At 52.5% G+C, this 24,581-nt stretch overlaps 1 protein-coding gene across 26 annotated transcripts in view; it reads left to right on the top strand.

Moving 5' to 3' along the window:
- The first annotated feature begins 374 nt into the window (after positions 1–374).
- CAMK2G (calcium/calmodulin dependent protein kinase II gamma) overlaps positions 375–24,581 on the top strand; it is a 55,360-nt gene continuing 31,153 nt past the window's right edge. For 9 of the 26 annotated variants that reach the window (XM_038534407.1, XM_038534389.1, XM_038534393.1 and 6 more), the window contains exons 1-7: positions 379–581; positions 1,949–2,043; positions 13,226–13,285; positions 20,789–20,843; positions 21,728–21,793; positions 24,199–24,271; positions 24,421–24,523. In XM_038534407.1, coding sequence (XP_038390335.1) covers positions 517–581; positions 1,949–2,043; positions 13,226–13,285; positions 20,789–20,843; positions 21,728–21,793; positions 24,199–24,271; positions 24,421–24,523 — 517 coding nt within the window. In that variant the 5' untranslated portion in view covers positions 379–516. Of the gene's footprint in view, positions 582–1,948; positions 2,044–13,225; positions 13,286–20,788; positions 20,844–21,727; positions 21,794–24,198; positions 24,272–24,420; positions 24,524–24,581 lie in introns of all 26 variants that reach the window. The other 17 variants (XM_038534404.1, XM_038534395.1, XM_038534398.1 and 14 more) reach the window with 8 other exon arrangements.

Here is a 24,581-nt window from a genome sequence, read left to right as displayed (position 1 = left end):
CTCTCCACAGGGCGGCAGCGGGGCCGGGGGCGAAGGGCCGCGGGAAAACTCTGCGGGCCCGACCGCGCGGCGCCCCCGGCCCACGCACGCAGCACGCACGTTCCGAGCCCGCGCAGGGCCGGCTCTGGGACAAACCCGCAGGTCGCGAGGCTTCCGGCTCCCCCGGGGGGGCCCGCGCCGGGACCCCCGCGCCCCCGCGCCCCCGCGCTCCGGCGCTCCCCGGCGCGCGGCCGGCCGGGCGGCTCCCGGGGCGGGGCGGGGCGGGGCGGGGCGGGGCCGGCGGCGGGAGGCCCCTCCCCGGGGCGGGCCGGGGGCCGGGCGGGGGGCCGGCGGGGCTGGGGGCGGGGCGGGCGGGCGGGCGCGGGGGTGTCCCTCCCTCCCTCGCTCTCCCCGGTAAAGTCTCGCGGTGCTGCCGGGCTCAGCCCCGTCTCCTCCTCTTGCTCCCTCGGCCGGGCGGCGGTGACTGTGCACCGACGTCGGCGCGGGCTGCACCGCCGCGTCCGCCCGCCCGCCAGCATGGCCACCACAGCCACCTGCACCCGCTTCACCGACGACTACCAGCTCTTCGAGGAGCTCGGCAAGTACGGCCCGCCCGCCGCGCGCCGCGGCCCCCCACCCGGTCCCCGCCGCCCGGGCGCTATGCGGCTCCTCGCCCCGCCCCCCGGCCCTGCACCGGCCGCTGCGGCGCCCCCTCGGCCCGCCCCACCCCCAGCCTTTCCCGCCCGCCGCCTCCGGGGCCCCCTGGCCCCCTGGCCCCCAGCTCGCTGCCCCGCAGCCCCCTCCGCGCCCTGCAGCAGCTGCCCGGGCTGCTGCACACCGCGCTGCCGCGGGGACCGCAGCCCCCGGACCGTTCCTGGGCGCCCTCCAGCCCCGCCCCTCCCTCACAGGCGCCCCCCACTCTGCCCCCGCCTGCTCGCCGCGCCCCCTCCTCACCCTGCTCTGGAGCTCACTCAGCACCCTGTCCCACGTCCCACGCGCCTGGCACTCTGGACCCTCCGCGGCCCTGCAGCTCCAACCCCGCTGCGGTGCCCGAGTGGGGGGGGGGGATGTTTGGTGCCCGGCCCCGCCCCCCGCTAGTGATGCTTCCAGGATCCCAGCCCCGCTGCTGGGCAGTGCTGCAGCACCCCCTTGTCCCCTCCCCCTATCCCTGCAGTGGTCCCGGGAGCCGCGCGCCGCAGCCGCAGCATCCCCCTCCCCTCTGCACTGAGCTGGCCGCTGCAGCAGCCCCGGCCCCCCCACCCCCACCCGCGGCGCCGAGCCCGGCCACTGCAGCCCCCGCCCTGCCCGCCCCCCTAGACGTTTCCAGAGCCAGAGAGTGCGAGCTCCCATTTGGGGGGGAAAGTAGTGGAAAAAATCGTGGGGTAGGGGAGCTATGGATGTCTGAGACCCACAACTAGATCCTGTCTTTCCCCGCCGCCAGTCGAGCCGGGGATGCAGTGGGATGATGCCGGCTGTTAGGGGTTTGAGCCTCACTTTCTCACCTTCCCCCAGGATTGAGGGAGATTTCTCTCCCGCAATCATACCCTCTTTCTAATCTCTCCTTCCCCTACCCTCAACTATTCCTGCTGAGAGAAGGGCAGGGTCTGTCCCTTCTCCTGGTTCTCTTGGCCGGGACTGCAGGGCTGTCCGTGAGATGCAGCAGGTGTGTGTTTTAAGCATTGCCCACCGGCTCTTGATGTACAGCCTGAGGTTGGGGCTGTTGCTTTGTCCAGCGACTAGAGATGTGAGGGTGGGATGAGGTGGTCCCCCCCCACCCCCCGCATCCGTTCAGTGTCCTGCAGTGGCCACATCTTTCTACCCCACGTTAGAGGGTGATGGCCACTATGCTGATGTGTCTGATTTTGACTGAAGGGCTGGTGATGGGAGCATCGCTGTTCTCAGACCTGAAGCGTGTCTGTGTCACTCTGCTCTGCTCCGTGTCCCAGTTCTTTCCCCCTTCTCCCTCCAGGGGTGCTTTCTCTGTGGTCCGCAGGTGTGTGAAGAAAACCTCCACGCAAGAGTATGCAGCAAAAATCATCAATACCAAGAAGTTATCTGCCCGGGGTGAGTGTTTCCCCATCTTGGCCTCTCCCTAGGCCGCCTCCAAGGCTCTAGCTTCTGAAGATGCTCCAGGAATTGGGGGTTGTGCATTTTAGCCCCTGCAGAAGAATTGGAATTTCAGGGTTGCTTGACTTGGAAGCCAGGCAAGGAGTTGCATGGTGAACCAGAAGTGCTCAGGTAGAAAAGAATGAAAAAGATGTAAGACGTGTAGGTAGCCACAGGGAGGAATGGTACCTGAAGGCTCAAGAGAGTTTGGTCTTTAAAGCAGGGAGAGATGTGGGGAGTGGTGGTAACAGGGAACGGAGAGCTCCTAATTTGGAGTCTTCTGTGTTGGGGGCAGTGGGCAGCCACTCTAGGCCTGTCCTAATCCCCATGCCCCAGTGGTGACTTCGGATGGAAATGCAGTAAATGAACAGCTCTGACAAATCCAGCCTCCCCCTGCCCACCAGGCGGCAGAACAGACTCCCAAGGGAAGGGAATCTGTAAACATCAGGGGAGGCTGCTACTGGCGAGGGCTTCTCGGGAACAAATCCTGCCAGATGAACTTGATTGCTTTTTTGATCAAATTACAAAGTTAGTGGTGCAGCAGCAGATGCAGCCTGTCCTGGGTGGAGGGTGATGCCTCATGGTCTGGAAATCTCAATGGCCTGGTCTGGGTGGGAGCCGCATGGCTTCCAGGTCCGAGGATTGTGAAGGCTCAGGCCGTGGAGCCTTTTTTGTGAGATCCTCCTGAGTACCTGAGGCCAGGAGAGTGAAGCCCTGTCTTTCACACCTCGATCCTACACTCCCTGAACCTTGCATTGGGTGCTTGCCAAACTCACCTCATCTGATAGGTATAGACCCAGCAATGTGTGAAGTGCTCTGTGAACAGGTCTGGTGAGTACCGAGGTATTTGGATGGGTCGTCGTCATCGTCGTCAAAGACTGAAGGCTGAAGGCTGCACGGTGCAGCAGGGGGACAAAAGTGTTTAGACCCAGTGAAAGGAATTTGTATGGGGCAATAGGATGCCACACATATATTAGCAGCATATACAGATGCCCTGGGGAAGGTGAGGACTGTCGCTAATAGTGACCCAGGCGACTCTGGCATGAGAGATATAGTTGATGTCCCTAAGTATCAGAGAAGCTATTAAATTCCATGGAGATGACAGTGGGCTTCTGTCATGTTTTTGGTTGTTCCGGGACCGGTTTAGCAGGGCTGTGTCTGCCTCCTGTCTGGGAGGGCTTCTCTTCCTCCCTACAGACAGGGCTTGTCTTTTTTTTTTTTTTTTTTTTTTGACAGGGCTTGTCTTGCTGTCTCCCAGCCTCCATCTCTTGCTGTTTCTCTACATTGGCTATAAAGTTGACTTATTTGTTTGTTTTCTTTCTCTCTGGGTACCTTGAGTCGGCGGCAATGGTTGCCATAGAGATAATGTGGGCAGTCAGATGCCCTCCTCCCCTGGGGTAGGGGGATGACACAGTGGGCTGGGCTCTTTGGCAGACATCCTCTGGCCAAGGGTGCAGGGCGCAGGCAGGGACGGCAGTGCAAGAGTGGATACCTTCCTATGCCCACACGGCATAGCCCTGGTGCATCAGAAATGGGGCCGGTGTCTGGTGTCTTGAGTTAATGATGCAATGCTTCGTGTTCCTCATCTCACCAGTGTCCTCTGACCCAGGGGTGAGGGAGGGAGGGACGCTAGGAGCCACACTCAGGGATGTGAGGGTAGCTGTCGTGGTGACTTTGTGGAGCTGCCTGCCTTCAGTTGTCATTTCTCTCCTCCTTCCCTACCCCCCTGAACTTCCCTGACCTGTGTCATCATGTCCTATTGCCTCCCTCACCTCCTTTCAACCTTGTCTTGTCTTCTCCAACTGACATCTTTCTCTCCCTGCCCAAACTGGATGAGGTTTGATTTCTCTTTGATTTTTTTTTTTTCCTCAAGGAAAGGATTCTTGTGTAAGATCATATGCTTCAGACATCAACTCCCCCTCTTGAGACAGTTATGCCAAGACTGGGGCTCTGTTGTGTGCAGGTTAACTTAGGGACAGAGGCCTGGTCCCGGCTGATGGGCACGGATGCCAACAAGAGGGTCAGGAATCTGTCAGTGCCAGTACCGTTTGGAGGTGGGAGAGTGGGAGGGTGTTGTCTTGGAGATGGAGGGACCAAGCTGGGGGCTGTGCTATAGGTGTGGGCACAGGGGATGTGAGCTCGTGGAGAGTTGGGCCAGGGCGCCCACTGGGCTGGTGCCCACGGGGTTAGGGAGTGAAGGCCCATGGCTTCCCTACAGCCTCTCAGTTTACGCTGTATATTTTATAAAGGTGCAGCAGCTGGAGCTGGGTTTCACTCTTCCCTGTCTAGGGCTCCGCAGGTGTTGGATTTCTGTGTCTGGGAATGTGGTGGGCCCACCAGAGTCATCCGTGAGGGGCTGAAGGGGCTCGCTCTGCTGAGTCTCTCTGCCTGTCTTCTTGTTTGTGATTTTCTGTGCTGCGAATTGAGAGAAAGAAAAGGGTATCAAGCTGCTTCTCCTGGCATCAATGGTGAAATGCTCAGGAGGCATAGGGAGAGGTCCCCTGGTCTTATGGGGGGACTGGACCTGGATGGGAATCCTTCTTTTACTACGTTGTTTCTTGTCGTTGTGGCCTCGGGGGCCCACGTTCGCAGCTGTGGAGTTCGTGTGGCTGCGTGTTGAGCACCGTCTTTGTCTGCAGGCCTGTCTCCGTAAAGTCACTGAAAGTCACATAACGTCACTCCCTCTGCTTGGAACAGTGATAGGTGTGGAGTTGGGGCTCTTAAGGGAGCCCATGGTTCCAAGCTTAGCTCTCCACTAGGCTGAAGGAGGCATTTAAAATAGGCTTGGATGCAGGAGCTAGTGGGCCAGGTGATGGCAATGATAAGTCGTTATTTTAAGATTTAAGAGCACCCCCCCAAGGAGCCTGAGCCCTTATGTCTTTTTTTATTTTTAAATCTTCAGATTCCCTTCTTATCTTTATTCATATGCATATAGATTTTCACCTCATGGAGCATAACATTTTATATCCTGCTCTCTTGCTTACATCCAAAGCGTTTCCCCATATTGCTATAGTTGAAGGGCAAATGGTCCTTTCTTCTTCCGTAATTTAGGATTTATCCTTGGAACAGTTCGCATCATAAGGAACCTCTGTATTTGGACCATTTATCTAGATTCCAATTGCTTTTACTACAGTGGGTACTTGGCCTTACTAAGAGATGCTACCAGAAACAATATTTTGAAATCTGTTGCAGCACTTGCTGTGTTTATTTATTTAATCTGTATACCCCATTTGAAGAAATTTCTATTGAGGCTAAATGTAAATAAAAGCTTTCCTCTTCTTGAGGACCCGGGAGGTAAAGGGTAGGGACCACATCTATTTATTTCTTTACCTCTGTGTGGGCAGGGCCCAACAAAGTGCCTGACACATACCTGGCCTGTACACATCCAATGAATGGATTCAGTGGACTACGTAACCAATCATGGTTGCTTCTTGGCTTTGGCTCTCAGGAAACTCAGAGCCAAGTTGTTGGAACCCTCGTACCCTAGTGCTGGCTTGTGTTCCCCCTTTCTGATCCATGGAGCTAGACTGTAGGCCTGACACGGCTATTGGAGAGGACACAGGTTCAAGACCTGTGTTTGGGGCCTATTTGGCAGGTGCGAGATGTAGGAAGATAGTGTAGCTTACGATTCTTTCTTCCCTGTCAGTAATGGCCTTATAGGGCAATGTTGGGACTTCCTCTCAGCAGCGATTTTCAATTTTAGTGTGCAAAAAGATCACCTGAGTACTGGTTAAAAAGTACAGATTCTTGGGCTCTATCCATAGGAGGTCTGGGGTTGGGACCCAGACTCTACATTTTAAACAAGTGCCCTAGTAGATTTCATGCAGATGGCCCCCATAGCCACGCTTTAAGAAATGCCATCTAAAATCAGCAACGGCACCAACGATCGCTCTTGTCATGTTCTCTGAGATTTACCAGACAAACCCTGGCCCGGCCGTCTCCAGGTGGCATCTCTGCCGGTATGTGGCCATCTGTGCACATGGGCTTTTCTGTGATGAGGGGCCTCCTCCTGAGCCCCCGGATTGGGGTGTCAGCCTATGTCCAAGGCTACGGCAAGCTAAGTGGCTGAAGGTTGTGGCATGTTGGCCACCAGAAGGGCAAAGGCTGTCCCTTTCTGGGTCCAGCTGGCCCTGGGGACTGAAATAGGATCCCCCTTGGTGGTGCCAGCTGCAAGTCCCCACCCCCTTAGTGTTGGCCTGAGTAGCCCCCATGACATTTGTGTCCCTTGCGGTATCTTCAAGTGAGACTTTCCTGTTAAGGATCTGGGTGAAGCGAGGGGAGGCGGAGAGGGGAGGGCTGGGGAGGTGGTGGTGGTTGGAGAGGAAGAGCAATCTATGCAGTGCTGGAACACTGGGACGCTGCTACTTGAGGAAGCATTTAAGGAGGTTGTATGCAAAACTGTGCTTTCCTCCTGAGGATAACAGGCCAGTCAATTTCTGTTGACAGAGAAATGGGCATCCTATCTATAAATGACTGAGCTTCCACTGACTCGTCCCCCTGAGTGGATGAGAAAGCAGCCTGGAGGTCCCTTTTCTGGGCCAAGGCTTATCCTGGGCCGGTTTTGTCATACAGTCACGCTGTGAGCTATGTGAATCAGTTCGTACAACATTGGCCTGTCACCCTGCCATCCCACCCGCCTTCCCAGAGTGACTTTGGGTACTGGCCTCATGGATAGGGATGGAGGTTGGAAGGTGGCCCCATCCTTGCTCTCTCCCTACTGCTTGCCCTGGTCTCTCATCATAACCTGTGCTGAAACCCTAGAGGTAAGTGACTGACCCCATTCTCTGCTGAGGCTAGAGACAGGGAAGGGAAGGGAAGGAATGGGTATGACAGACTTCTGCCCCCAGCTCTGTGCTTGCTCTCTGGACAGCCTTGGCAGGCCAACAAGGGCCTGATCCCATGGGTGCCAAAAGGGTGATGACAGGAAGAGATGGGCACTTTGCACCTCTTGAGTGCCTCTCGGCAGAGGCCTTTTGTTGTCCACCCATGGCCAGAAAGATCTGCCCCAGGGCCAGTGGGGAAACCAAGGCACCAAAGGTTGGTTTGTTTATTTTGAGCTCTGAGTATGCCAGTGATTTTTGCCAGTGCTCTGACCCCAGCATCCTCAAGCAATGTAGTTTTCACCACCCCGTGGCTCTTCCCTTTAAAACACAGATTCTGGGCATTCTGTTCCTGTGATGAATGCTGATATAACATCCCCACACCTCTATCTAGGCCCAGAGCTCTAAGCCCGGGGGAGCAAACCCCTCTGTTTTGCTCGCTGAGGCCTGGCTCTCATCTGTACCCACCTCTCTAGGTATAGACTTCTCTGTAGTGGGGATATTTCCAGCCGCTGCCCCCCCCCCCCCCCAACACTGTCTCTACTTCCTGGGTCCTATCAGCACGGCAGCAGCTTCCCATCTGCTCCCCTCTTTTCTCCTCCCTCTCTTTCCCCTCCCCCCCGCTTGCTGCTGCCCTGGGAGGAGCTATTTTTAGGGGCTGCTTCCTGGGATGTTTTACTTGGGGCTGGTTACCATGAAGGAAATGTCACCAAAACAGTGGGCAAAGGCTGCAGGCACCCAGAGCCCTGCCGGGGGCATGGAGAACTCAGCAGCTGACCCTGCTCTGGCCCTGAGAGCATCCAGAGTGTCCAGCGGCAGAGCCCTGTCTTCTTGGAGCTTGCAAGTGACCCCATGGGGATTTTCTCCATCCAAGCTGGTTGGGGAGACTTTTGCTATAGACCACTTCTTGGTGTCTCTCTCCCTTCCCTCCTCAGTTCAAGCTTCTCTGAAGACACAAAGGCCAAAGTGGGGCTTGGGTCTTTGTGTCACCTTGTTGAAGCTGTTTGGGTAAGGACTAAAAGGAAAGGGAGGATGCCAGATTCCGGGACAGAGCCTGGGGGAGTTCATGTGACCACATTTTGGGCCCCATCCTACTGTATTCACGGCCCTCGACTGGTCCCAGCTGTGTGAGTGTGAAGGAATTCGAAAGCCATGACCCGTGCTCTTACATGCTGGTTGGACTTTGCTCTTAATTGGAGACTCTTTGCACCTTTAGAGTGAGATTCAAAGAGGAAGGGATATGGCATCGCAGTGTCAGGATGAGGTCAGTGGGAATGTGGCTTGGGATTCCCACTGGTCAATGCCTAAGACCAGGGGCTGTTTATAAGCAGCTGGAAATGTGGATTATGACACCAAATCCCTATGGTGCCCTTGTTTCTTCTCTTCACAGTGATGCTCTGGGGGCCAGACGGGGGGCCTCTGCTGCTCCCACTCGGGAAGGAGGAGGAGGAGGGCACTCAAGAGGGCAGCAGGAGGAGGCACTCCACTTGAAGCATCTGAAATTAGGCTGTAGGAAGCTGTAGGAACCTTCTCATTTATGTTGGGGGTCCAGGCACAGACCCTTGAAATACCCTTTGAAAAGTCAAAAGTGTCATTGTGATTAGAATTTGGGGAGGGTCCTCATAACTGGGATAGGACTCTGGGTTCTTTCCCATTACAGACAGTTGTGTATTTAGGTGGCAGTAGAATCTTATTTGAAGCTAGTGCTGGCATTTGTGGTTTTAGAGAAACGTCACTAAATCAGTCATGTCCGTGCAGGGACATGGAGGGTCAGGGGCCACCCTTCCCTGGCCCCTTATCCTGTCAGGGGAAGGAAAGTACATTTGGAAAAGGCTTCTCTTTTGGATTTAGGGGGGAGGTGGTTCTAGAACTTTGCCTCCCCTTTGCCTCACGCTGTCTGCTCACTGCTTCCTCTTCTCTGCCTCCTTTGGCACTGACTACCTGGTCACTCCTTGCTGCTCTTCCTGTGATGGGTCCTTGGCCTGAACCAAGTCTTGAAGTGCTTGGGCAAAAGGCAGGAGAGGCAAGGCCTGCAGGGATACTTGTTTCTTGGACCTGACTCTGGCTTGGGTGGGCTGTTGGGGAAGGCCGGAGCAGGTCCCTGATAACGGCCACTTCTGCTTTCTGCTCCTGTTGCTACCTCTGCTATTGAGAGGGAAAACCTTGCAGAGAGATGTGGTTCGAGCTGGGCTGAAGGTCGACAGGGGTGGGTCTCTCCATGGCAGCAGCACACAAGCAGGCAGGAAGTGGCCCTGTGCAAAAGCGGGAAGTGGCTGTTGTCAAACAGGAAGGGGGGGCTGGGCCACGTGAGGGGGCGGGGAATAGCCCAGTTGAAAGGTGGGTGGGAAGAGGGTCAGCCTTGGAAGGCCTAGGAACAGAGAGCTCAGTGGTCAGTGGAGGAGGGGTATCTCGGGGGAGAAGGCCATCTTTGTGACAAAAGCACCAGGTGTGCTTTTGGTGTGTTATCACCTTAGGATGCCCGGACAGGCCCTAGACCTGCCACTGTGGACTGAGTCAGTTTAGTGGCTCCACTGTTTTTGGGGTTGTGATGCTGTGCTTTAGCCCTTGCAGTTGGGAAAGATACCGTACAAACCATATTTGTTTCTGAAATATCACTGCTGCTCCTGGGGTGGAGCCCTCTGCTTTTTCTCAGACATGGACCAGTCCTGGAGGGGACTACAGGACAGGAGGTGTGTGTGGGGGAAAGGGACAGGAAATAACACTGGAGAGGCTGGGGTACTGGCCTGCTGTGCGTGGTGTAAAGACGCAGGGAGAGTATGGTAGGCAGAAACCACATGGCTCATTGAGCAGAGCAGAGCTTCTGGATGGCAGGACGCCACAGCCACCAAGGGTGATGCCTAGGAAAAGGAGGGATCCTGCAGGCAGTGGCACTTCCTAGGCTGTCCTTTCTCTGAAGCCCCTGTCGCTGACCTGTCACCTGCAGACTGTAAACAAAGGCGAGCCCCTGCATAACAGGAGGGAACACCTTCACGCCCATGAGGGCTGCAGCCGAGCCAAGTTAGAGGGCTCTGCTGGTGTGTTGTGGACTCTCTGGCTGCCCAACCTGAGGGAGAGTGGGTCCGATTCTCGGTGTCTCTGCTGAGAGCCACGGCTGAGGTTCTCACTCTGTGCCAGGCACTATACTGAGCATTTACCCGATTACCTCATTTAATCTGCAGATATCACTGCCTCCGCTTTAGAAGTGAGGAAACTCTTTCCCAAGATATGTGCCTGGCTCCTTTTCTCACCTCCTCCAGGTCCTAATCAAATGTCACTTCCTCACTTTCGGTGACCATCCTATTTAAATGTGTACTGTTCCCCTTCCCTGCTTTATTTTTCTATATTGCACTTGCCACGACATTTAATGTGCCATTTCTGATTGTCTGTTCCTCCCCCAGCCCAGCCCCACTAGCCTCTATGAAGGCAGGGGTTTTTGTCTTGTTTTGTTCACTGCCGTATCCATAGCATTCAGAACAGTGTTTTCAAATGAATTGAATGAGGCTCAGATGGATTTAATAACTCACCTGGCATAGCAGTGTTCAGACTCAGCCCATGGCCGTCTGACCCCAAAACTCTTGTGTTAATGGATGGAGTCATGCTAAGGATCAGAGCAAAGACCAAGGAGCAGCCTAGGGTTCAGAGAAGATGCAGGGACTCAGCTCCTTGGACATAGGGTTGAATTAAGTGGCTATCAAGGACCCTCTGGACGTTGGGCAGCTCCTTCGAGGAGCTGGAAGTACGAATCTGTCTCTCTCCTCTCTCCACTCTGAGTCACTGGTAAAGCCAGAGCACCCTTATTTTTAGTGCTGTTGCTCTTGTGGGACTGTAACCATTAGCCAGTAAGAGACTTAAGGGAGGAGATAAACATTAATCTTCCAGGCCTTCCCCTCAGCAGCCACCTCCGCATTGCGAGATGCTGTTCTCCTGCACCTGCCTGGGCAGCCGAGCCCCAGAGGTGTGGGTCAGAAGGTAGTGAGGTGAGTAGTCAGAGCAGGGGAGGCTTTGGAGCTGGCTAGCTTGGTACTTCCATCCCAATTCCAGGAGCTGGGAGGAAGGTCAGGATAGACCTGACATCTTCCTGGTCAGATCAGAAAGAAGCAAGCCCCCCTGCCACTGGACAGGGCTAACAGTACTTCCTCAGCTAACTCCAGGATCCCGATGGATCCCAGGTGATGGGGGAGGGTGGGGTCCCCTCTGGTTCTCTAGATGCACCCTGGTCAGTGGTAATGCCGAACCTGAGGATGGAAAGGAAGGTCTGACCCAGATCTTTGGGCAGCTGGGATGGATTAGCTGGGCAGCAGGAACTAATCTCTGCCTGTCCCCACCTCCTTCCACAAAGCAGGGCTGTTGCTAAAGGGAAAGTTTAGGACAAAACAGGGTGATTGGTGAAATAACAAATCTGAATTCCTTTTAGTCTGTAATCCCTGCATTATCTCAGACTACATGATCTTGGCAGGCCTGGGTTCGAATCCCAGTTCTATCCCTTTCCTGCTGTTGGCTCTCAGGCGAGTTATTTAATTCCTGTGGGCTTCCATTTCATTATCTGTGAAATGATAATATTCATAGCACCCACCTGGTAGGATGGTTTGGGGGCTCATGGGGAGCTCTACAGAGGCTCTTTGCTGTTGAGGTAGGGGTTGGGTGGGCAGAAGCCCTTATGAGGGGAGGCAGGAATTGCTTGGCAGATATGGATATGAAGGCACCTGCCTGGACCTGGAGAAATGCCCCCGAAGCCTGGAGTCTTTACTAGATGTTCTCATTTTTCTTTATCCTGTCATCATTGCATAGTGATGCAATGAGGGAAAGGGCTCGAGTGAGGGAAAGGGCTCGAGGCTCAGACTACCTGCATCCACTGCCTGGGGCCTTGGGTGGGTTACTTTAACTTTTTAAGCCTCAGTTTCTTTTTTTTTTTTTTAAGCCTCAGTTTCTTCATTTGTCACATAATGGAGTTCATCAGATCCTTTACTTCACAGGGTCTCGGTGAGGATGAAGTAGGATAACCCATGCCTCTGGCTGGCATATGGTGAATCGTCAGTAAATAATGGTTGTTACTACCATTGGTGTTCTTTTTTTTTTTTTTTTTTTTTTTTTTTAAGATTTTATTTATTTATTTGTGAGAGACACAGGCAGAGGGAGAAGCAGGCTCCATGCAAGGAGCCTGATGTGGGACTCAATCCCAGGACCCCGGGATCATGCCCTGGGCCAAAGGCAAGCTCAACCACTGAGCCACCCAGGCATCCCTACCATTGGTGTTCATGATAAATCATTATGAAGCCCCTATTATGGCAGGAACTCTAGGAAGCATTGCTCAGAAAGGCCTCACTCTTTGAAGAGCTTGTGACTGAAAGATAATGGACGTAATGTACAATGTGAAAATTATAAAAAGGACAGTGGAAGACGGGGGAATCTCGGAGAGAGAAGTCACATTTGCTGGGAGAAACAGGGAAGACTTTGTGAAAGAGGGGACTGTTCGGCAGGATTCTAGCAGGTAGAAGGGGGAGGGCTGCTAGGCCGCCTTGCTTTGAATCGTAGCATCGTCTCTTTCTACTTCCTGGAGCTCTGCTTTCCTGTGGAAGGAATTGACCATCGCAGCTTACTTGCACCGGGGGATTCCTAGATTCTGGTCCTTTCACCAAAACAGAGTAACCCCAATGTCTGAATGCCAAGAGGTAAGAGCTCAATGGCAGTACATGGCCAGGAGGATCCTGGGGAGGAGCAGGATTACTGTAGAATGGGCATCATAATAGTGCCAGCCTCATAGAGTTGTTACGAGAATACTTTAAAAGATGATTCTACCTAATGTAGAAGTAAGCTCTCAAGAAATGTTAGTTCTGGTTATCATTTTGTCAGATCGTTATCATCTTCATCATCATCTTGGTTCTCAGCATCATTATGTTTCAGGGGACACTATGAAGACTAAGTCAGATTATTTGCGAAATTCCTAGCACAGTGCCTGGTCATATAGTAGTTGTTCAGTAAAACTTTGTTATTAGTAGTGTCTCTATCAAGAAAGAGATTCTGGACACCCTGGCCCAGTGAAATCCCTGCTGTAATGAAAATCGTAGCAAAGGTGTAGTTGAAAACCTGGATTCAAGTCCTGACTGTGCCTCTCACTAACTTGAGGGACTTTCCTAGGACATTTCCTCATTAAAAAAAATCATGATACCTGTCTCTGGGATTGCCGTGACTTGCTGCATTAATTTAGCAGATTAGTAAAAAGTGCATAGTTGGTGCCTAGTAATTGAAGGACTATGAATAGCGAAGTGGTCCCAAATAGAACAAATGGCTAATGGTTTTTGTTTTCTCTCTTTTGCTTTTAGATCACCAGAAACTAGAACGTGAGGCCCGGATATGCCGACTTTTGAAACATCCAAACATTGGTAAGCACCTTCCCTCAGGGTATTTCTTGGGCATTTTGTAGAAAGTAGGGAGAACAGAGATCCATTGCTTTTGTGTCTGAAACCAGTTCTGTCCCTGGACCTTTGCCTGGTGTAATTTTTTTGTCCAAGTGGGATAACCGTTGTATCTTGCTCAGAATTCTGGAGCATTCTGGTTTAGAGACCTGAGGGTCTCTGTCCCTGCTGTGCCATTTCAGGGCTAGGATGTGAGGTACTGGAACAGGTTTCAGACTCCCTTTCTTCCCCTTCTCCTTCCGTCTTTGGGCTGAGGTCCAGGGTCCTCAGCGTGTGAGGTTCTGGGCTAGTAGCCTGCCAGCGTCCCTCACCAGGGGCCTACCACAGCCATCGTAAAAGGGTCCGGATTTTGTTTCTGGACTTGAAAGAGTTTTGTTCCTGTTACGGTGTCGTGCACACTCTGGGGGTTTCCATGGTGCTCCCGTTTGTATTCCCCAGAGCCAGGAAAGCAAGCTGCCCACCCGCCTGACTTCTCTGGAGAAGGGATGGCAGGAGCCACTCTCGTGGGGAAGGAGAAAAATTTAAGAGGATTTCTCTCTGCTCCCACCCTGACTTGGGGCACAAGAGCACATTGTTGGTTGTTCTAAAGCCTGAGGAGGTTTGCCTGCCACAACCCACTCGAGCTCCGTTTTACATTGTTCAGCTGAAATAGTCTTTGCCAACAGCGTTGGCCCTGATGTGGCGCTTCTTGCAGAGGGGATGGAAGCCGGGCTGGCTGCAGTGTCTAAGCAGAAACCCCAGTCTTGACTTGAGGCGGGGCAGGGAGCATCTCCTAGGTTTTCCCTGAAAGCCCTGAGTCATCACAAAGAAAAACACGTGTTCCTTGCTCCTCAGGCATGGCCTAAATTTCGGGGCTCCCACAGAGCCCCGGAGGCAGCCCGCTCAGCTCTGCTGGAGGCCAGGGCTGTGAGGTGACTTGCCGAAGGTTGCTGCTTCCTCCAGAGCTACCCAGCCTCTGGTTTCCCAGACCTCAGGCTGGTAAAGCTTAACGTGAGCTCTCATGTGGGAGAGCTGAGGTCGTACTCCAGCCGAAGGGGCGAGGAGCAGCTCTGAGGTAACCAGAACTCCAACCATGCAGGGCTTTACAGATCGCAATCAGCAGCTTGGATTACACCTGAAGCAGATTGGCATAGCCCCTGTTGAGCTCTGCTGGTGCGGTGTGTTCCGCGGAGCCAACACCTCTCAGCTGACGGATCCTGGGCTTAGAACTACTGGAACTCCCTGGGTGAGCTCTGAAGGTAGACGCTCACCTGGTCTAACTGCATGGTGGGGACCAGTGTGTTACCCTGGGTAGGAGAGAGACGATGAGAGAAACGCCTAGAACAGCAGTCGCAAATTCAGGCATGTTTTGTTTGGCCAGCCCAGTGGGCTAAAAATATTTTATTATTTGCCAGTATTTAAAAATGAGATCTCGCATTTTGGGAAAAAAAAAAAATTCTGCTTCCCAGGCTTTCCAGTCAGACCTTGTGGCTCTTCCGAGCCTGTATCCATGTGCGGCCAGAGTCAGTGAGGGCTGGGCAGTGGCTGCCTTTGTAGCCAGCTGGCCATTTTCCTTTGCCACTCCTTGTTACCTCATGTTTGTGCTGCCTACCTGGTCTCTGTAGGCTTTTGAGCTTGTGACCTCTAACCTGGAAGTTTCAGAACAGGAAGAAAAAGCATGTGGGTCACTAGAGTCCTCCAAAAGTGCAGAAGCATTTTGACATTCCAGTCCCAGGTCTCAGGGTCTGAGGACAGCAACTTCCTTCCTTTATGCTACTTGTGATCAACTCATAGAGCAGTGATGAATTGTCTCATGTAGAGAGGAGAATAAAAGGTGCGGTAAGCAATGCAGGGCACAGAACCATGTCTGCGTTATCTGCAGCCCAGACCTGATTGACCCTAGAAGGCTTAGGGTAAGATGAAGACAGTTGAGAAATGACCAGGAAGGACAAACATGGGATTCTAGCTGAAAACAGTTGTACCCTTCTTTTTATGCATTTCTAGAAATTAACTATATACTTTTGACCTTTTAGACCATACTTGGTTTGGTAGCTCTTTCCTTTTTATTTTATTTTTTAAGATATTATTTATTTATTCATGAGAGACACAGAGACATAGTCTGCAGAGGGAGAAGCAGGCTCCCTGCGGGGAGCCTGATACAGGACTCAATCCCAGGACCCCAGGATCATAACCTAAGCCGAAAGCAGACACTCAACCACTGAGCCACCCAGGAATCCCGCTCTTTCCTTTTTATCACCTACTCCCAGGGCTACCTGGGGACCTGGCAGTTGGGGAACCATCTACCCCAGCCATCTGCTCTGTTAGGAGGTCTGCAGGATCCAAGCCAAGCCAGGCCAGGCCAGGCCCACTTACTTCGTCAGCATCTGATTGCCTAGAATCGTGCTTCATTTCACAACTGCTCCCAGGTCCTGAGAGATGTTGGTCTGAGGCCTTATTCTGGGGTCAAGAGCAGCAAGAGAGAAGGGTGAGTCAGGACTGTGTCCTGGGAGAGCTGGCTGCCCAGGCTTTCTGGCTTCCGGTGGGAACTGGGGCTCCTGGAGATGCGGTGGGGCTGTGGATCCAGGAGGCGGAGGTTGCCATGGTTCCTGATCTGGCTTGTGGCAGAGAAGAGGCCGTTCTGTGCCCTAATTCACTATTCTTCCCCTCTCTCCACTGCCTCATCCTTCAGAGCTGTGGCCCTTTTGGCTCCAGCTTCTTTAACTCCATCCCGTAGGGATACAAGTGGACTAGCCCAAGAGTGGTGCAGAGTTGAGGAAGCTGAGAACAGAGATCACATGGCCACCCTTTGGTTGCTGTCAGACTTGGAGGCACTTGAACTCAAAAGGCTATTTGGTGCAAGGCACCAGGCCTCTCCAGTTTTTTTCCCTAATAGATATTCTATCCCAGGAGTTGAAAAGCATGTTGGAGAAGTGAATGCTGATGTAAATTGTGGGGCCTGGGGGTGACAACGATGTGTCAGTGTAGATTCGTTGATCCTAACAAATCCTAACAAATGTGCCCGTCTGGTGGGGGAGGCTGCTGGTAGCGAGGCTATGCATATGTGGGGCAGGTGGTATGTGGATGGTTTCTCTACTTCCTACTCAGTTTTGCTATGAACCCTAAACTGCTCAAAAAAAATAAAGTTTACTGATGGAAAAAAAAAAAAGCTTATTGGTTATGAGGCATACTGCAGAACCTAAAACTGTGGGAGAGTGGCCAGAGGTATGGAGTTGAGAGGAGGAGCCGGCAGTAGTACTGTCTACAGTCTGAATGGAGCACGTTCTACCTGTGATCTGCTTGCTCCCTGCTCTGAATTCCTCTAATGAATAGACTCTGTCTTCCTTCGTGCTGAGTTGTCTCAGCAGGTTCGATCACAGTCTAGCGTTATGTTATGGTTTAGAGCCGCACTACTGAAACTTTCATGTGCTCAGGAATCACCGAGAGATTGTGTTAAACTCAGGTTCTGATGCAATAGGCCTGGGGTGGGCCGGAGCCTGCTCGGGAGTGTGGGGGGATGCTCTGCGGGGGTTGCTCACACTGCTGGTCCGTGGGCCGTGTGTGGAGAAGCAAGCTTTGTGGCTTCGGTATCGTGTTGTCCAAGTTTGAACATGGGGTTTGCTGGTCTGTGACCTCCAGCAGATTATTTAGCCTCTTCGTGGAGTTGTGAGAGGGTTCATTCAGTGGGCAAAGGAGGCCTCAGAAATGAAGCAGTGAAAACAGGGACTCCAGCTCCTGGAAGTGACCCCCTAAATCCTCAGCCCCTGCTCAGTCCATAAGATATTTAAGCAGGACTTCCATTTGCCTCAGACCCAGGCCCCATTGAGCTCACAGTAAGTGGAGCAAAAACAGGGGCAAAGAAAAAAAAGAAAACCTTGAGTCATGTCCAAGCAGCTCCTAAATCTCTGCCGAGGGGAGTCCTGCCCACCTGCTCCTGGCGGAGGGCGGGGGAGGGAAGACTCAGGCCCCTAGGAAGCAGGGCCTCCTTCCCACTATGCTATTGCTGCAGACGCTTTTAACAGTGACACTTTTCCAGAGTGTTATGAGCCAAGATTTGCTAGTTAAAATGTGGCATATTGTTGGGTGGTTTCTAAAGAATCGGAAATAGCCACAGCATTTGGGTTATGGTGTTGTTAGTCCTTGAAGGTATGAAACGTCAAGTAAAGGTATTAAGGTGTTTGGGCTGTTTTTCTCTCCATAGTTTTTTTAAAACATTAATCCGTTTTATCGCTGACATGCAGTAAATGCTCTAGAATCCTTTTTCAGGTCTTCCTGTCTGTGGACTTGGTTTGGCCCTTGGCCTTCAAGCCCTCTAATCTGTGGAATGGGCTGGGTGTCAGATTATTTGTTTCCACGCATCCATAGCATCCTTTATGTCTACTCCGTAGCCCTTACCACAGTAGTGCCTAGTGATATGTTTGTGCAAGTGCTGGTTTAAAGCCTGTCTTCCCCATTGACCTAGAAGCTACACAGCAGCGGGGCGAGGTTTCTCTTCCTCACAGCTGTATCCGTGGCATCTGCAGCAATGCCTGCATCAGGGAAGGCACTTCATGGACACTGTTGAGCAGATCAGAATGGCCAGAGCAAGGGGGGACTGGTTGGAGTTCCTTTGCCCAAGGGGACAGAGAAAGTGACTCCCTCGAAGGCAATTCTATGATATCAAGGATGTCAGTTGATATCAGTTTGTTTTGGCTTCACGTCTTAGTTCTGCCACTTAGGATGTCCTTGGATGAGTTCCTTTTGGGGCCTCAGTCTTCTTCCTGTAGGTGAGGATAACAGAGGTAACGTGAGAGCTCAATTAAATAACGTATGTAAAGCACGCGGCACAATGTCCGGCACATAGAAACAGCTCAACTAAATGTTAGTTGTTATAAGTTGGGTCATGATTGTCAAGATGCTGCTAAGTAGGCACTTAGAGGGGTACAGTCAAGTTTTTCCTCTTGTTCTCAGTTCTCTTAATTTTCTTTACAAATTAAGAGATTTAATGGGGGCAGATTTGTGGGCAGATTTTGTTCACAAATCTGAACAAGATATGAGGCCTTTTGCACCTGTTCCTTCTTGTCTTGATGGTACCTTGCTCTGGGGCACACATCAAAGCCATTCTCTGGGCTGGGTGGCTTGGAAGGATTAATCTCCCATTGCCGCTCCTCTCTTCTGATTCCCCGGCACTGCTACCTGCCACCTGGGCTCTGTGTGTGGCCTTCCTGGAGAAAGGGAAGTGCCCTTGCCTGCCTGTCTCGGCATAGGCATGGGCACCTGTACTTTTTGCTGCATTATCAGCTCCACTGTGCTGGATGAGGGGGCAGGCCTGGGGGGCTCCAGGGGATGCTGGGAGAGGCAGGGCCAGGTGGCAGGACTCCCCCGGGAGTGGTTGTTAGCATCATACCTGCTGTACTGTTAGTTTACTGTCCTGCTACTGTTAGTCACCTCTCTAGCGAAGCTGGTCTTTAGCTTCTGGGACAGCTGATTTCCAGGGGATTATTTGTATTACACACTTTAATGCTTTTTAATAGCAAATTTTTAATTAAATGGAAAGTCCTTTTGGAAGCGAGGGAGCAGCAGCTACAGCAGGACTCTGGGTATAGCACCAACGGAGACCAGAGAAGCGCAAGTGAGGAGGGGGCTCACAGGGCTTTGGGGGAGGCCCACTTGAGCAGGATCGGTTAGGGTGGGAGGGAAGAATGCGTCTGGCTATAGCGCCTTCCTCCTATCATCCGGAGGCCCAGAGAAGTATGAGCTTGCTTGCCGAAGTACAGAGAGAGCAGGTGGAGGAGGAGGGATTTTAGAAGTACCCCCTGCCTTTGATCCCCTTGGTAATTCACAGTTTGGGGAGGAATTTGAGGTAACCAGATCAGAGTTGAGTAACTAGATCAGATCAAATAAAGCAGGCAACGTGAAGTGTAAACAGTCGGGTGGCCCTCGACCTAGCCCTGGCAGGCCCAAGTCCTCGCTTGTCAGCTGAGAACCATGGAGCGGGAGGGATAGCCACAGGCCTGTATTTTACATTCTGGCTGCTTTTACTGTGGTGGGAGAGGCTGTAGGGAAGCGCCTCGGCCCAGACGGAACAGTCTGATGCTGGAAATGGAGCCTGTCTTCCGGGGTTGTTGGCAGCTGGGGTCTGCCAAGAAGAGACACGGTGACTTCTGTGTATCCAAGAATGTCACTGGTCGGTTTGGTGTCAGGCCATTCCTAAAGTGCTCCGTGAGGAGCTCCTGAAACTGCCCAAGAGTGGTGTGAAGGTCAAACAGAGGTTCCCCTTCCCAAGAGTTCAGGTGAGGGAAGGGACAGCGGCGACAGTCCGCCAAAGCATCACCTCGTGTTTGCATTATAATGGTACTGAGGGGTTGGCATTTACGCCCGAGGTGGCTTTGTGGGCAGAAGCTTGAAGAGGAGACCTCGGAAGACATTAGGTTGGTTTTGGCCCAGGAGCTCTGGAGGAGGGGCTGCCCTCCTCTGCTCCGAGCTGTGGCCTCCCGGGCCCATCTGTGCTGCTGTTGTAGGTGCGTTCGTGGGTAGTCTCTCTCATGGTCTCCGTTGCTCTGGTGCCTGGCTATGTGGGCTACACCACATTTCTTATAGGAAGCAGGGGTGTAGACCAATCTTTGGAGTCAGAGAGAGCTGGGTTTACGTCTTGATTCGTTGCATCTTTGGCCTTTGCAAAGATACAGTGTCTCTGAGCCTCCAGTGTCCTCATCTGGAGAATGGGAGTAATCTTCCTCTCAGGATGGTCGTCCGGAAAAATAAACTCCTCAGAGGCAGCCACTGTGTCCTTCCTAAATCCCACCAGCTAGCAGGGAGTCTGACATGTGGGCACTCAGTACACCCTTGTAGAATAGGGAACGTGTGTAAGGAGCCTAACCCCAGGCCTGGCATGTGAGAAGCACTGAAGAAACAGTGATTGCTGTTATTGCCTGAGTCTGCACGTCGCCTCCCATGCTCACCATCCATCAGCCTCATTCCATGTGCCTTCCTGCTGGGCTCTACCTTCCTAGCTTCTTCCCCTCCCTCTAATTCCCCTTTGCCCAACTACTCCTGTGGAAGAGCTCCTGGGCTCTCCCGTCTTGTCATTGTCTGTCCCTCTGCGGTCAGCCTCCCTAGGTGCCCCTCGCTCTCGCTCTGAGTTACACCGTCACGCATCATATCCCAGGACCTCCCTCTCTGGGAATGGCCCCTCTGGGAAGGCTCTTGCTTTTCTCTGTCTTGTCTTACTTCTTAGCCACAAAGCGTCTATCTCTTGCCTATGTCTGAGGCAGTCTGCGGTGACAGCCAGAGCCCTGGACCTGGGGTCCGGTTGTTTCTCTGCTCTGTGGCTGTGTCACTTTGTCTTGGGGGGCTGGGGGTGACGGGCATGTTGCTGCTTCTCGCTGCCACTCCTTCAGAACACTGTCCAGTGAGGCTGACAGTCTGGGGCCGGGGTGGGGCTGCTGCAAAGGAGAGCAATAGGTTTCCAAGGTTTCTCTCTGTTAATCTCTGTCCCCATCTCCTCTCTTGCAGTGCGCCTCCATGACAGTATTTCTGAAGAAGGGTTTCACTACCTCGTGTTTGACCTGTAAGTGCCACTTTCTGAGGGTTTGGGGGCCTTTCCCTCCAGCTGGCTCACGACGAAGGCTTGGAAAAAGACCTAAACTGGGTCTTGAGCCTCTGCCGAGGGTCCTTCTCCTTTGCCCAAGGGAAAGGATTTGATTTTGACCTTCCTCTGCTAATGGACAGGTTGCTGAGGGGACCTCATTGCTCACTCACTGTCTCCCCCAGGGCTCCAGACCCCTGGATGGCATTACTCTCGTATTTCTGTTCAGCAGCACACCTTGTGCAGATGCTTTTTTCTTGTTTCTTGGTGTGTTGTCCTTAGCAGAGAAATAGAATGCAGCTCTTCGCATGACCTTAGAAATTCTGGGAAATTAAAGGTGGCTTTTACTAGTAGTCATCAACTGGACTCCAGTTGGTCTCTCCTCCACTTTGGTTGTTGTTTAATATCTCGAAAGTAGCTCTTCACCTCCTGGAAATGCCTCTCCAGGATTTTCAGGATTGGGTCTCTGTGTCCTTGATCTCATTATTCTTTAACTTTAGAAGTAGGTCTGTCCTTCTTGGGCAGCTGTGTATCTTAGTATTCATACTGGTCTCAAATAAAGCTATGACTTTCTGAGGAGGTTGATTATTTTCTCTTATATCCCTGTATATTCATCTTTGCCTGAGCATTAGCTAACTTGTAGGTTATAGAAACAGAAATGTGCAGGAGGAAGGAAGGGCCCATGTTACCCCAAGGAGAAGCTCCATGTCATTGAAGGATTGAACATGTTCTAGGCTCTTGGATGGAATGCATATAGAGTTGGGATTTCTTTAAAAGCTGTTCCATGGTGTGACCTGTTGCCTGTTGGATGCTAGAGTTGGCCAGCTGACCTGCCTCCTCTGACCCTCTCCGTCTGTTGGTTGCAGTGTTACTGGTGGGGAGCTGTTTGAAGACATCGTGGCCAGAGAGTACTACAGTGAAGCTGATGCCAGGTAAGGCAAGGGCCCTGGAGTTCAGTGTGAGTCTCGGCCCCTTCAGGGGGGCAGGCTTTGTGCCTGTTTCAGTAGTCTTTGGACATAGGTCAGAAGAGCTCCTATCTGAACAAAGATTCCATACAGCTGGACCTGGGCTGCATTTTATGGGCGACGTTAGAAGTTAGATCCGTTTTTTGCGGGGAAGCACTTGCAAGTCTACTTTACCCTTTCATCCCGAAAATACCTTTTCTTTGCACTACTGTGTACTTGCAGGCCTGCTCAAGGGCCCTCCCTACCTCTGCTTTTTTCTTTTGACAAATTGTACTGTATGCAAGGCACCCTGGGGATGACCAGAGATGGAGGAAATGTGGTCTGTGTTCTGAAGGAGTGTAAACATCTGGGCTAATCAACCAGGAACCTTCTCAAAAGAGATTCCAGCCTGGATCACTTAGTCTCTTGACCACCATGATGAGCTCTGACCTAGGGGTCCTCAGGCTGGAAGACAGTTCATTGGCTACATGCCTCAGGCTTCAGTCCCCCATAGAAGCCCTGGCAGTATTCCTCCCACACCACAGCTCTCGGGTGTTTCTGTGGCCCGCCTTTCCTGCCTCGGCTCCTCCCCCGGCCCTGAGTTTTCTCTGAGGGTGATGTCCATACAACCTGGTTTTGATCATCCTGCCTGCAGCTTATCTGGCATATGTGGCAGCTCTGGCTGCCTCTAGAGAGTGGGGGAGTGCAGCTTCCTCACAAATTTCTCAACCCTGAGAGGCCAGTGTTTGCTGATCAACTTCAGATGCTTCAGCCTCAGGAAAAATTCTCAAGTGGTGTGATGAATTCCAGTGCCAGCAGGGGAGGACCAGACTCTGGGGCAGGAGGAGGCGGTGATAGCTCTGGGAGCCTGGCGGGGAGGAGGGAGAGCTGGCTAGGGGGAGGGGTGGTGTGTGACTGTACCAGTGGGCTTGGCCTGGCTCTGCTGGGACACTTCGCACTTTTGCCATTTTTGGCCAGAAGGCTCTCCCTGCTAGCCTGGCTCTGTTCTAATTATACATTTCTGTGGAGACTTGCTTCTTCAGCCCAGTCTTAAAGTCTCTTTGGCCTACTCATGGGCTGTGTCCTGAAAGGAGGCCTGAGCCTCAGCCTCCTGGAGCCTGGTAAGACCCCTTGGCTCTTGTGGAAGCCCCGGAATTGGATTTTAGAGGAGGAATAAGAAGTCCAGGTCATGGGCCCAGCACCACTCTGCAAGCCTGCTTCACATACCTGGTAGGACCTGCCGGCTGGGGCCTCATTCTCAAGGCCAGTGATCCTCAACCTCAACACTCCTGACGTTTGGGGCCAGAGAGTTTTTTGTTGTGACGGCCCCTCCTGTGCACTGTAGAGTTTCAGAAGTATCCCTGGCCTCTACCCACTAGATGCTGGTAGCATCTCCACCTTAATTGTGACAACCAGCAATGTCTCCAGGTGTTACCAGATGTCCCCTGGGGGCAGAAATCATCCCCCTCAGCATTCACCATTGCTCTAGATTGCCAGTGCTCCCTGCCAAGAGCTTGACTGCAAATGTAGCAGAATGTTTTGGAAGGTGGGCAGCCTGATTAAGAAATAGGTGTGGGGGCACCTGGCTGGCTCAGCTGGTGGAACACTCAACTCTTGATCTTAAGGTCATGAGTTCAAGCCCCACGTTGGGTGTGGAGCCTATTTAGAAAAAAAAGAAAAGAAAGAAATAGCAGCTGAAGGTGACTCTGGGTTAGTTTTTCTTTTTTTCTCTGCAAAATCATCAGAAATGCTCCTGGGTTGCCCTGTTTGGAACCTTCTTAAGTACATTGTTTCTTAAAGATGTTTGTGTACTGGGGTTTTATCTCCCCTTCTAGAAGATAAACTTCAGGGTGGACACTGGGTCTTATTCATCTCTGTAGTCTATGTGAGACGAGGCACAGTGCCTATAGGTAGTCAGTAAATGTTTAAATAAATGAACGAGTGTACCCCCAGCAAAACGACTGAGGTACACTTGTACAATCCTTCCTAAGATGCTACCACAAGCCTCTTCTCCAAGAACAGACTTACTGTGGGGGTTGGGGGCAGGAAGGAAGGGATTGGATGGTCTACTTCTCAGGAGTGTCCCTGGTCTCTTGGAAATGGACTGGTTGTATTGGGCCTTTACCGTCTAAGGAGGCATAGTGGACTCTGTTCTGCTCTGTCCTCAGCCATTGTCTAGTGGGACACCCTCGACAAACCACTTGATGGGCTTGGCACTCAGTTTCTTCTTCTGTAAAATAGGTTGAATGCGATGACGTCCCGAGTGGGAGGTTTTAGCTGTTGTTCAGTGATCTCCTGTGAATCTGTAACCCAGCGTTACATGCTTGAATCTGTAGTGTGGTCCTGAGTGGATTAACCCCGCACTGACATTCCCTTGCCTTGTGCTTTTGCAGCCATTGTATACATCAGATTCTGGAGAGTGTTAATCACATCCACCAGCATGACATTGTCCACCGGGACCTGAAGGTACTACCCAGGCTCCCCCTTTGCCTCCCGCTCATGAAGCATAGGCGCCACCTGGTGCCAGGTGGTGGGACTGCGGGGACCCAAACGCGGCTTCCTCAGGGCGGAGGGGGCCGGTGGGTGCCTCACCAGGTCTTCTCTTCCTCATACAGCCTGAAAACCTGCTGCTGGCAAGTAAATGCAAGGGTGCCGCTGTCAAGCTGGCTGACTTCGGCCTAGCCATCGAAGTACAGGGAGAACAGCAGGCTTGGTTTGGTAAGAGTGACCCTGTCTTCCTGGAATGTGGCCCCCGCCCTTCCTCCTCTTCCTGATC

The sequence above is a fragment of the Canis lupus genome, chromosome 4 (genome assembly GCF_011100685.1).
Source record: "Canis lupus familiaris isolate Mischka breed German Shepherd chromosome 4, alternate assembly UU_Cfam_GSD_1.0, whole genome shotgun sequence".
NCBI lineage: Eukaryota > Metazoa > Chordata > Mammalia > Carnivora > Canidae > Canis > Canis lupus.
The sequence above is the reverse complement of the archived record's forward strand: the minus strand, read 5'-3'. Positions and strand labels throughout refer to the sequence as shown.